This window comes from Strongylocentrotus purpuratus, unplaced genomic scaffold (assembly GCF_000002235.5).
Source record: "Strongylocentrotus purpuratus isolate Spur 01 unplaced genomic scaffold, Spur_5.0 spur5_scaffold_15, whole genome shotgun sequence".
Classification (NCBI taxonomy): Eukaryota; Metazoa; Echinodermata; class Echinoidea; order Camarodonta; family Strongylocentrotidae; genus Strongylocentrotus; species Strongylocentrotus purpuratus.
In genome coordinates, this window is record NW_022145600.1 from 13,675,506 (window position 1) to 13,687,801 (window position 12,296).

The 12,296-nt window shown below is 36.1% G+C and overlaps 1 protein-coding gene across 1 annotated transcript; it reads left to right on the forward strand.

Annotated features, from left to right (window-relative positions):
* Positions 1-4,246: 4,246 nt before the first annotated feature.
* Positions 4,247-11,339, forward strand: LOC115918637 (ras-related protein Rab-28-like). Its single transcript, XM_030985626.1, has 7 exons — positions 4,247-4,421; positions 5,489-5,585; positions 6,120-6,208; positions 6,715-6,844; positions 9,320-9,423; positions 10,111-10,188; positions 10,926-11,339. Exons 1-7 carry the CDS (start codon positions 4,341-4,343, stop codon positions 11,019-11,021), a joined length of 675 nt encoding a protein of 224 aa, XP_030841486.1. The 5' UTR covers positions 4,247-4,340; the 3' UTR covers positions 11,022-11,339.
* Positions 11,340-12,296: the final 957 nt, after the last annotated feature.

Consider the following 12,296-nt stretch of genomic DNA (forward strand, 5'->3'; position numbering starts at 1 on the left):
GGGTTATACAAACAAAAGGAATGCATTTATGCGTGTACGTGGGCATGCCTCGTGCGTCATTATGGGTATCCTATTTCATACCAAAATAAAAAATTAAAAAAAAATCAATGTACATTCAATTTTGAAAATTTGAAAAGAAAGAATCGTTGATGTTGCTGATCAATATAAAATTCCTAGCTATTAGTATGGCATGATTTTCCCGGTTACTATAACATACTGCATTGTCTTAATTTCCTAGAGTTGAGAATTCAGAAAACGAAGTTTTCTAGAATGATACAGAAAACTTTCATCAGTTGGGGACAGGCGCGTACGCGCAGGGGGGTGGTTTTGGGGTTAAACCCCCCCCCCCCCCCCCTCGAGTTTTTTTATGTGTATGTTTTTTGTATGTTATTTTGGAAAACCCTCCCCTTTTGATTTTTTTTTTTTAAATTAAAAAAAATAAAAATAAATAAAAATTGCCAATGGGTGCCAATTGCCAATGGGTGACCTTACCCCCCCCCCCCCCCCCCCCAACTGGACAAAATGTCAAAATGTCAAATTTTAAAATTTCGAGACCAAAAAAAAAAAAAAGTGTCCTCTTCTTGCATCCAAGAAAAGTGGGCAAAATATAGGTCAAGCAAAAAAGGAAGAGTCATTTATCATTTGCATCATTAGCATTGTGTTTAAAAGTGCTCAGAAATGGGTTTCGCAACCAAGAAAGGTAGGCAAAACATGGACCAAGCTATATTGGATCATTAGCCCCATTGACAAAACCGGGCATTGACATAGGACCCATCCGGGTTCAGAAATGCGCTTCGCATTGTGGGGGAAATATGGGTCAAGTTATAATTATGGTCCAAAATATGGTTTACTTGTAAGTGCTAATCCCTTCCACTAATTCTTATTGACTAATAAACAGTGTACGATACAATAGTGCATATCATTCTTCAAATTAACCATCACAGCCATAGACGGTGTAAAGGCACAATTATTGATACCCTTTATTTTACGTAAGAAATCGTACATAATAATGATAATATTTATTTATTTATATAATTGAGCTACTCTACATTTACTATCCAAAACAACTGGATCATCAAAGATTTGAAGATGACAACAGATAAGTATTTTCTCATTTAAAGTTGAAGGTTGTTCAAAGGATTTGGAGCGGAAAAACGAAAGCGCAATTTTTAAGAGTTACTTTGGATTTAATTTTCGAAGCAGTTTTGAAGTACTTAAAATTCAATTTAATTTATATAGATGAAATTTTAAAGATAATGATTTGGATATATAGTTTGGAGTCATAGGATCTTTCCTTTTGGTTTGTAAACAAATAAAAGCATCTTAGATGCAGTTCTGTTCCGTATTATATTATGATGTTAAAATGTTAAAACAGATATATTAATATGAAGGGAAAATTCGAAAAATTGGCCACAAGTCTTGCACAGGCATTTTGAACACAAGCATGCATGGACAAGGGCTTCAGTGTAAAGGTGGTATCTACGGATGTTTCTACAAAAAAGGTTGCCAAAATTTGCCCAAAATGTTTTTTCGTTGAAGTAAGTCATGTTTTAAGTCTTTTTAATCCTTTTGACATGCCACTAGAATCGGAGAGCTCGTTTGAATATATTGTATCATAATGTGCAAGAGGATGTCATTTAGGAAACATTTCTGCAAGGATTTTCAAAAGAAATTTGCTTGAAGTCTATTATTGATGAAAGAATAAAAAAAATAGGTTTAGGCTGCATTAACACTTCAATCAAAAAACGATTCTTCTTAAAGAAAATCCAAATTATGTATTCTTTTATCAATATTTTGTCTCCAAACCCATTCTTTTCTTGGGGGCGGGGAATTTCGCAGAAGTGTGTCTTAACTGACATCCTCTCTCACATTATGATACAATTTCAGTGGAATTTTGCCATCAAATCTTTGGAGAATATTGGGCTCCCGACACTTTAGAGGTGGCTTTGATATCGAAACAAAAATCAAATTAAAATAGTAGAAATTACAATTGACACCTTATTACAGTTTTTTTTTAAGAGTTATCGTTGTGTTTAATATTCTCATGATAATTTTAACGTGGAAGCTTACCGTTTGCTAAATATCAGCAGTGTTGACTATAAATGCATCCCAGCTACCAAGTTTCATATGTATCTTGTTCAAATTTCAGTCAAAATAACAGTTAGCAACTCACTTGACAAGTTTGTTCTTGAACGTTTGATGAAGGAACAAAGTGAGGTTGAAATACTTGTATTACGCACGAGAAGAAACATAAAGGCTGGCGTTCATAGTAAATAGCGAACCCGATATTGGCACTATGTTATAAAACGCAGTGCACTATCCCTAGAAATTATTCCCAATACACATTCCGTTTGCAGAAATATGTTTTATCCGTAATCCGAGTCCCACTTAGAATCAACAAACAAGATACCATGACTAATAAGTACAGAAAGGTGGTGTAGAATGTGTTCGTATTATCTCTGGGCCGCCACTGGCGTACTGATAGGGGGAGGTGGGAGGGGGCTTGCCACCCCCATAATTACAATAATAAGTCTATTCGATACCGGTGATTTACAAATGTTGCTGAATAGACATAATTTTCCGGCTTTCTTTTTCTTTCTGCCCCCCCCCCCCCTAAAACGGTAATGCTCATTACGCCACTGCCTGTGCGTACACCAAAACGAAAGCTTTCACATGAAATGCACATTTCAATACATATTTTTTGGTTAGTCAGTCAGAAAAACTAATTGTGATGCAAATCATAACCTTGGCACGAGCTCGAGAAAGAGAGCGGGAGAGAGAGAGAGAGAGAGGGGGGAGAGAGGGGGAGAGAGAGAGAGGGGGAGAGGGGGAGGAGGGGCAGGGCAACTCAGGTATGTGGGGATCTGATCCCAGTTATTGGTAATTTGCTGTCCCAAACATTACAAATAAATAATAACTAAAAACGGGCATCGTGATTGCTAATGTTCTTTGATCTTATCCAAGCTCTCGCAGGGCTGTCAACATGATAAGCCAACCGGCAAAAGTCTGTGGTGAGGTCGGTAGCACAATACATAGTTATTATATTTATCTAGATTGTGCTCGTTCTGAAAGCACATACCCAAATCCTCTGTGTGCCCATGCCTTGAGCCATAATGCATGGCCGTCCAGAGGATTTTTTTTATGTTGGGGACCGGGGTAAATGCAATAAATTATTGAAAATGTATTGCATTTTCTGTTTTTTATTTTATTCATGGAAACTGCCCCTACCCTAGCCCCCGCTGCGTACAGTGACAAAAAGCAATGGCCTCGTAACTGTGAGGGCCCAGGATCAAAACCGTGTCGATGTGCTATATTAGTGCCCTTTTGTGGGGCATTAATCCTCATCACTGTCATTTGTGACTTAAGGGCGTAGGTCCCCTAGTTGATAAGCATAGTAGCATACACATGCTTTAGCAGTCACGCAAAACACACATTGGCAAATTATTATTCAATAAAATCTGAGAATGTATACTATTATCTAGATCTATTATTTTTAAATTATTTTTAAAATAATTCCATAAATTGGGGTAAAACAAAAATATTCCAACTATTGAGCGACAGTGTAGTAACACTAGTATCTGATGGTAGATATAGGCCTACAGCCATTAATGAACTCTTTGTAAATATCTTCCTGTATTAATAATTTATCTCTCTTTATACGCCGGTCAAAAAATATTTTTGGCAATGGAGACATGTGCATCCAAATAAAAAGTTTTCATGTATTGTATTGTATATTTCATGTTTTAGAAGGCAATGGGCCGGGTATGAGTTCTTCATTGCATGACAAGAATGAATCGAAAGATGCACGGTGATGTAGCTATATCGGGCACGATCGAGGGGGTGGGCCGGATGTCCTCGAAAAACGAAGAAAAACGAGACCTAAAGAAATAAGAAAGAGCGAGAGAGATGCGAGAGGGAATGGGAAGTGGCGAGTAGACGAAAGACCCTTCTACATTGAGCTTACCTATTTCATCCACCTAACTGTTTGTTACCCCCGTCCCCCGTCCCCCCCCCCCCCCCCCCCCCCCCCCCCCCCCACCCATGAAGCCCGAAACCTTCTTTTTTTGTATCCTATTTATTAGCCAGTCACTGCACCGTACGAGATAACGGTACGCAGATAATAGTATACGATATATCTCCTTTTTTTTCCTGACGTAAATACATTGCATTGTAATTGTGTACGTTAGATACGAGTAATTCGCATATCAATCGCATAGTGTAGTGAAACGTATGTAAACCCTAAACGTCGAAAAGACGACAACTATCTACAATTTTGAGAAGTTGCAGTGAACAAGTGGTATCTTGGTCAATTCTGATCGAAAGTTTAGAACTTTTGGACGATGTCTGATTCAGAAGATGAAGCTAGGGATAGGGGAAAACAACTGAAAATCGTCGTTGTTGGTGATGGTGCGTCGGGAAAGGTAAGCAGATATAGCTAGGCCCTATACCTAGGCCTAGCTCCTAGGCAGAGAAATATGGCGAGCCAGCGCCAGCGCGGACGGCCCAGGGCTAGCTGGTACTGGTAGCTTTGAGGAGGTAGACCAGGCCAAGGCCCAAGCCAAGGGCAAGACCAGGGCAAGACCAGGACCCGAATCCTCATGCAGGGTCATTAATCATGGCAATAGACACGAAAATCAGTTTATTTACTAGTTTGGACATCAGCGATAGTGTACTTTCGTAATCGTATAATTTTGTTACCCGAAACGAAAGGCGTAATTACGCGTAATTAACTCCGATCCGACTTGGAGATTACTAGAATCTAGACATCTCTACTAAGAAAATGGAGTCGGGCTAACTCGGACCCGGGAACAACTTGGCCCCGCTGCGAAAACAGTCAGTTTTTGCAGGTTTAGGGTTAGGGTTATATTTTCTTCATAAGATATTTTTCTGGCGAACAGAGCAACAAGACCAAGCTCTGTAATTATTAGGATCTATCTGTCCAGTAGTGCCGTGTTTGTGCCATCGAACTGGATCGACCAAATCAATTGATTCATAATATATATATATATATATATATATATATGCAATATTTTTCCTGTAACATGAGAGTAATTTTAATAGTTTCATACTATTAATTAAGTGTAATGTTAACTGTTATTGTATAATTGTTTTAAATGGGGGCACGCTACAAGAGTCCTATCTCGCACCCCGGGGCAACGTGTATGACACGGCCGGTTGTAGCAACTACTCCGAAGATCAAGATTACATTAATCTTGATCTAAGGAGACACGAACGAACGATAAGATATTTTGAGTAGTGTCCCAAGAGCGAAGGTACTCCGTACTTGGGCAAATTTTTGTACACAACAAACGGGAGAGTTACTGTGTTTTTTAAGTTGTGTGGATGCAATCTGTCATTGAGGTTGAAAAAAATCTCCTGAAGACTTGGATGCATGTTTGTCTGAATTTGACTTTCAGCACTGTTTTGCAACTTTACATTTCAACATGTATCCATATTTTTTAATTTTAACATGATTTTCCTTCTACAGACATCTCTAGCAACACGTTACTCCCAGGAACAGTTTGGCAAGCAATACCAACAGACTGTGGGTCTTGACTTCTTTCTCAAGAGAATATGCATTGCTGGTATGCATTATGTAGACATAATATTACTGCTATTTATGCAGGGGGACAGTTTTAGGTATACAGATACTACATGCTTTATTAGGAATTTATTGTTTTGTACGTCACTTATATTTTTTTAACAATATAAGGACTGTTGTGAATCAATATAAGATCTAAACATGTTTTATTTCTACATCTGATTAATGTTTAGTGTGAGTAATTTCATCTCCTAAAGCCATTATTGTCTGTTAAGGATTTACCATTATCTTGGTAAAGTTATCTTACCGAATTTTTCCCCAATTAATAGCATAGACTTCAAAGTCAGTGAGGGACTGAAAAAAGTATATGATATTCAATTCTACGACAATATCAAAAAGTATTTGTCATTTTGGGCGTTTCAATATTAGTTTTGCTTTTGTATCACAATTGCAATAATTGATGTACAGTGTAAGTTGCCTTTGATTGTGTATGTAATTTTAGAATCATTATGTAGCAATTTCTTCTGAAGTTTGAACAAGCCATGAATGTTTTCTTCTTGCATGTCTATCATTTCAGACAACACTCATGTTTCATTACAAGTTTGGGACATTGGCGGACAGACGCTTGGAGGAAAAATGCTGGAAAACTATTTATATGGAGCTCATGTAAGTGAATGCCAAGACAATGCGTGACGATACTGCTAATTTTGTTTTGTTTCTCATTTCATTGAATGTTGTGATTGCTGCATAGTATAGAAAATACTTGGCAGTTATACAAATTATAATGATAATCAGCAACAACTTGAGATCAGGAAAAATAGTACTACACATGTACATATTACATGATCCATGATATAGAAAACGCCCTTGAGTAATGAAAATTATGATAATCATCACAAATATTAGACTGAAGATTAATGATCTATTTAAAAAATTATATTTATTGCATCATTGCAATCTGAGTAAAACTTAAAACTTATATTTGGAGTGGAATATGTATATTAATGTTTTTTTTAACTCTTTGTCCGCGAAAGATTGAAATGCTAGACTGCCGCATGTAAACATTATATTGCATTGGTCCACCTTGTGTTCTGGTGTCAACTGAATCAGATAAAGAGTCAATGCTTTCAATGATAAATGACATTTCCTATCCTGTTGTTGTCTTCATACAGGGAGTGTTATTGGTGTATGATATCACTAATTACAGCAGCTTTGAGAACGTCGAGGACTGGTATCAGAAGCTCAGGGATGTCTGCAAAGATGCAGACAAGTTCCCCCATGTTGCACTCGTGGGTAATAAAGGTATGTTGATATTCATGAGTTGTTCTTACTGTCAAAGATGTATACATGGCAGGTGGAAGCTTAGAGTCATAATTGTGCTGTCACGGCTAAGAAATCTATTTGTTAATTATATACCGGTACTCTTTTTGATTTGATTTGATTTGATTCGGTTTATTGAAATAAAAGAACATGCAGCTGGGAAGCTGAAATAATTCAATTTACAAAGTCAATATACAACACAATAAACGAACAAAATATAAATGACTAAAACGTACGACTATAAATTATGCAAAATGAGAATCAAATATTACATCAAAATCTAAATATATTACAAACATTAAATCAAAATCGAAATATATTACGAATATTACATCAAACTCGAGATATATTACAAATATTACGTTAAAATTCAAATATATTACAAATATTAAAAACATTAAAAACATTAAAAACCTTCTGTGTCATCAAAAAAAAAGGGAGAGAGAGAGAGAGAGAAAGAGAAAGAGAAAAACGGAACTAGAAATGTATTGTGTAAAGAAAGAAGAAAGAGGAAAAAGGTGATAATAGCTGAGGAAAGGGGTTAAGAAAAGAGAAAGAAAAAAGAAAAAGATGAGGACCTAAGAGAAGAGGAAGGAGAAGGGGTTTCACACAAAGCATGAGTAACATGATAAAGCACGTAATGTAACAACCTAAAAGTACAAGGATAATATTATCAGAAAGATATTGCACGAGGTAAAGTAATATGGGTATATTACATTGAAGAACAATAAAATCAAAGTTATTAGAGGAAAGGTGCAATATGTCAACAACGTGTTAAAGAGAATAATTATACAAGTAAAGAATTGAGAATACACAATAAGGCAATACACTTGCATGTAAATGGATAGTGATACAGAGTAAAACTATTTGCTTATAAGGGGAAGAAAGAAGAAAGAAAGAAAGACAAAAAAAGGAAAAAAGAAAATTGTGATGACCCCACTGACATTTCAAGGAATAGAGAAATCATGCATCTTATAAACGATAGAGAGGAAACAGATACGAATAGAAGAAGAGAGGGGAAGAGGGAAGACAAGAAAAAAGGGAGTATAGAAAAGTGAAAAATAAGATCAAAGAACAGGGAATATCCATGATAAAAAAAATTGCAAATTAAAGTGAACTGCATTATAGATAATCATTGAAGATCATTGCATTTTTACATGTAATCTCAACAAAGTAACACAGCTATAAACAGTGAGAGAGATAAATAGATAAATGAATAGTTGATATAGCTGCATTACAATGACGAATTCAAAACTAATGGCATTCAAGGAAAAGAAAAATCATGCATCTTATAAACAATAGAGAGGAAACAGATACGAATAGAAGAAGAGAGGGGAGAGGGAAGGTAGTAAAGATAGTGTAGAATAAGATCAAAGAACAGGGAATATCCATGATAAATAGGTTTGCATATTAAAATGAACTGCATTATAGATGATCATTGAAGATCATTGCATATTACGTGAAATCTCACAAAAATAACACAGCTATGAACAGGGAGAAAGATAAATAGATAAATAAATAAGTTGATATACTGCATTACAATGAGGAATTCAAAAGGACTGACAGAGAAGGGATAGTTGATAGCCTATATCTCTGCGTTCTACAAAATGGAATGTCAAGACTATGAGAGTTCCGAAGTTGTAATCGCGTACGGGACTGTGATTGTCTAGTAGGGGGCAAAAAGTTACGATAGCGATCAGACTGGAGCAAACCTTCACCAAAACGAAGGAGAAGCTCATTCCTTCTTAGTTCCAAGGAAGTGAGTCCATACAGGATGAGTTGCTTACTATACGAGAGAACATTGGGGAAAGCTATGCAGCGGAGGACACGTTTTTGAACCCGCTCAAGTTCATCAACCTGAGCCTTGGTGAGACTTGATCCCCAGACAGGTGATCCAAACTCCAACAATGGACGAAAATATTGTCAAAACAAATCTGTAAAGAGTACCAATAACCTATTGAAGAAAATTAAGAGTTTCCAGCTAGAATGTATACCTGCAACCTCAAAAAATGTTCACTCAGCTTTTTATAGGCTGACAGATAAAGAATTTGAAGAAAATAAAAGAGTAACATAAAACCATGCATGTGTTCCTTGCGGGCCTATGCGAGCATGTACAGCTCTGCCATGTTCACAAGTTGCTTTTACGTTAATTGAGATTGTATTTTAACTTGCAAAATGTAGAAGTAATTAATGAAGCTTGTACCTAGATATAGTATTACGAAATGCAACTACTAACATACAAAACAAAATATTGTATGGTGATTGATACACTTTTTAAGATGACATTTTCAATGAACAGGAGTCATGCCTGACCAAATATTGTATGTTCAAACAATGGGCAGCCCGTTTTAGTTCTCTTATAATTGCAATTCCTAACAGCTTTTAGAGTTTCAAATGAACAGATAATTACCGGACCAGTACTTATTGTTATTTGTTAATCTCTTTGTTTCTTGAAAGCCGACTTGGAGCATATGAGGACAGTGAAAGATGAGAAACATCAAAAGTTATGTCAAGAGCACAACATGTCCAGCCATTTTGTCTCTGCGAAGACAGGTGATTCGGTAAGTCGAGTGGACAGTGTCTTCTTTGCCTCTCAACTTTAAACACACATTATCAGTTGGATATCAATTTTAGTATAACATGCATTTTTAGTCTACCCCAGACCGAGTTATCTCCAGTTTTGTACTTGACAGGCTTGCAGCATTTGCTACATGTATCACACACAAGGCCATTCAATATTATACATTTATTATTTGAATAAAGTTTAGATGGAAGTATAGAATTTAAGAGCAGAAGTGAAATTCTCTAATAGTTACTCAATTTTAATCTATTGCTTTCGATGCTACATCTCTGCCATAGAAAGGAACTAAATTAATCAAAGATTGATCTAAAGTTAAACTGATTTAATGGTCTTTAAGTCTAATACTGATGTGTTAATGTGATGTATATTAAAGAAGTTGTAGCAAATACATATACACAATTATTATGATGGAATATTAAATTATCAATATGATAAATAAATTTCTAATTCAATTGTCAGTCCGATAATAGCTGAAGTTGATTCAGTTATTAATGAGTAAAGGTAAGTATGATTGCCTTTACATTAGTTGCAAGTGCACTTGCAATAATTGCCTTTTTTTAAAATTCTTTCATGCTTCTTGGTAGATAACAATCAATTTGTGTGTTTTCTTTCCTCATCTACCATTATAACTAATGATAATAAAGTCTTTTTCTTTCTTGGCATGCAGGTTAATTTATGTTTCCAGAAAATAGCTGCAGATATCCTGGGTATCAAACTGACAAAAGCTGAAATCCAAAACAACACTGTATCCTTTGTACTATCATTTTATAGTGGTGATAGTTTATATGCGTTAACTTTGTAACATATTTGAACAAAGAAATCTGAAAGGGAGGGAGCATACAAAATGGAAATAGTAATGGAATTCAATACACAAGGCCTCTTGATATTTACATACATGTTTATATACATTGATGAAAGTAATGATAACATTTTGGCAGTATAGGGACGACTGCCCCTGGACAACATCACCCATCCGCTTGGGTAGTTGTGGTGGGATAGTTGTCCTGGGTAGTATGGGGTACCGGGTAGGTCTTTTTTCAGATTGGAGTTGTCCATTGAAGATTGTCTGGGGAGTACTGTAAGTGTTTTAATATTCCAATGCTTCAAACTATTTCAACATGGAGATGAAAGTACATGTAAGTCACTAAAAGTTGTCATGAAAGAATTATGTATGTATAATTATAATATTTGGTTCTTGTATAGCGCATATTACATTATAACGTCTCTATGCGCTTCCAAAGAGCTTTGGAAATTATTACCCCGGCTTTTAATAGCATGGCTGCCATTACGGCGCTCTAGCATTTCAAGGAATAAATTCCTGCCAGGTACCCATTTTCATACATATATATGTATATATTTTGTATGGAAATTTTTATGCTCATTTTAAAGACCTGTTTTTAAGAAACAGAAATAGATATATCTACAGAAATTCTCTTCAGACATACAATTATTATTTCCTTGACTCTAGTCTTCCCAATCCAGCGAGTGGTCAAGGCTGAAGTACTGAAAGCCCGGGAAGACCCTGTACCGAGACCGATGTCATCTCACACGCGGAGTTCAATGTGCTCTGTCATGTGACGCTCATCGATGTGTTGGTAGACTTTTGAAAGCTAAGAAAACTGTGGTGACCATCGTGTTCTTTGATCCTTCGTTGCATGAGGCATCTTCACCAGAGGAGAGTGATTGGCAAAGGCTTGCTGTCGTGTTGCTTGATGAAATGAAGCATCCAGCCTTCACTATTGGATGTCCTTTTGTTAGACTGCAACCAAGGTCATCATGGATACCGTCATTGTTATCTTCTCGTCATCTTCTCGTCATCATTAACATCATCATCATCATCATCATCAACTCATCTTCATCATCACCATCATCATCAACATCAACATCAACATCATCATCATTAACATCATCATCATCATCATCATCACCATCATCACCAACATCATCATCAACATCAACATCATCATCATCATCATCATCATCAACATCATCAACATCAACATCCTTATCAGGGATTCCAGCTTTCAATCTCTTGCCTAATTTCAGGCTCCGTCACCTCTCTGTTTCATGATTTATATTGTACTTAACATGTACGGTCTCAATATGTTAGGGTCATTGTGTAAAACTTTATGGTTTCCCTGCCCCTTCAGTTATCATCATCGTTGTCTCCATTTTAATTATGATTAGGCCTTCAAAAAAAAATGTGGTATTGCCCTTTAGTTGCCAAAACATGGATCGGTCGGTCGGAAATCTTCTTTTTTTTAATACTTGTTTTCTTCTTTTTCCACCGTCTTTGGGCTGATATTTCTCAGTTTTTTGCTTTAATACATATTTTTTTCTCTATAAACGGTAAAAAAAAACGTTTAAAAAAAGCCTACCGTAGATTGTTTGGTCGGTCGCAAAGGGCAAAAGAACATTTTTTTTTTTGGCCTTACCCCACTACCACCAGCACTTCTACTGCCACAAAAAAAAAATCATCATCATCATCACCATCATCATCATCTTCTTAGCCAGGCACGTTAGAGGATGCTGGGAGCTATTTGATCATTTTCACCTTGAAACCCTAGCAGCTCACCGGGATTGGATGACACAAGTACTCTTAAGGGAGTGGAGATGGTGCACACTGTACCAGATTTGTTTTCCTTTACAGTAAAGGGATAAATCAGATGATTTATGTTGTAATTAATAACGTCTTTATTCTTTTGTTTATATTAAGCAGTTAATGAATGTCAAAAGATTTAAGTTGCATTCCAGTTTTCATGTGCCATACGGAAGAGATGATGTGTTCGTTTTGTTTGATTTATTTTTTAACCATATACAAGAAATTTATTTTATAAATTTTAGACGTTGAGA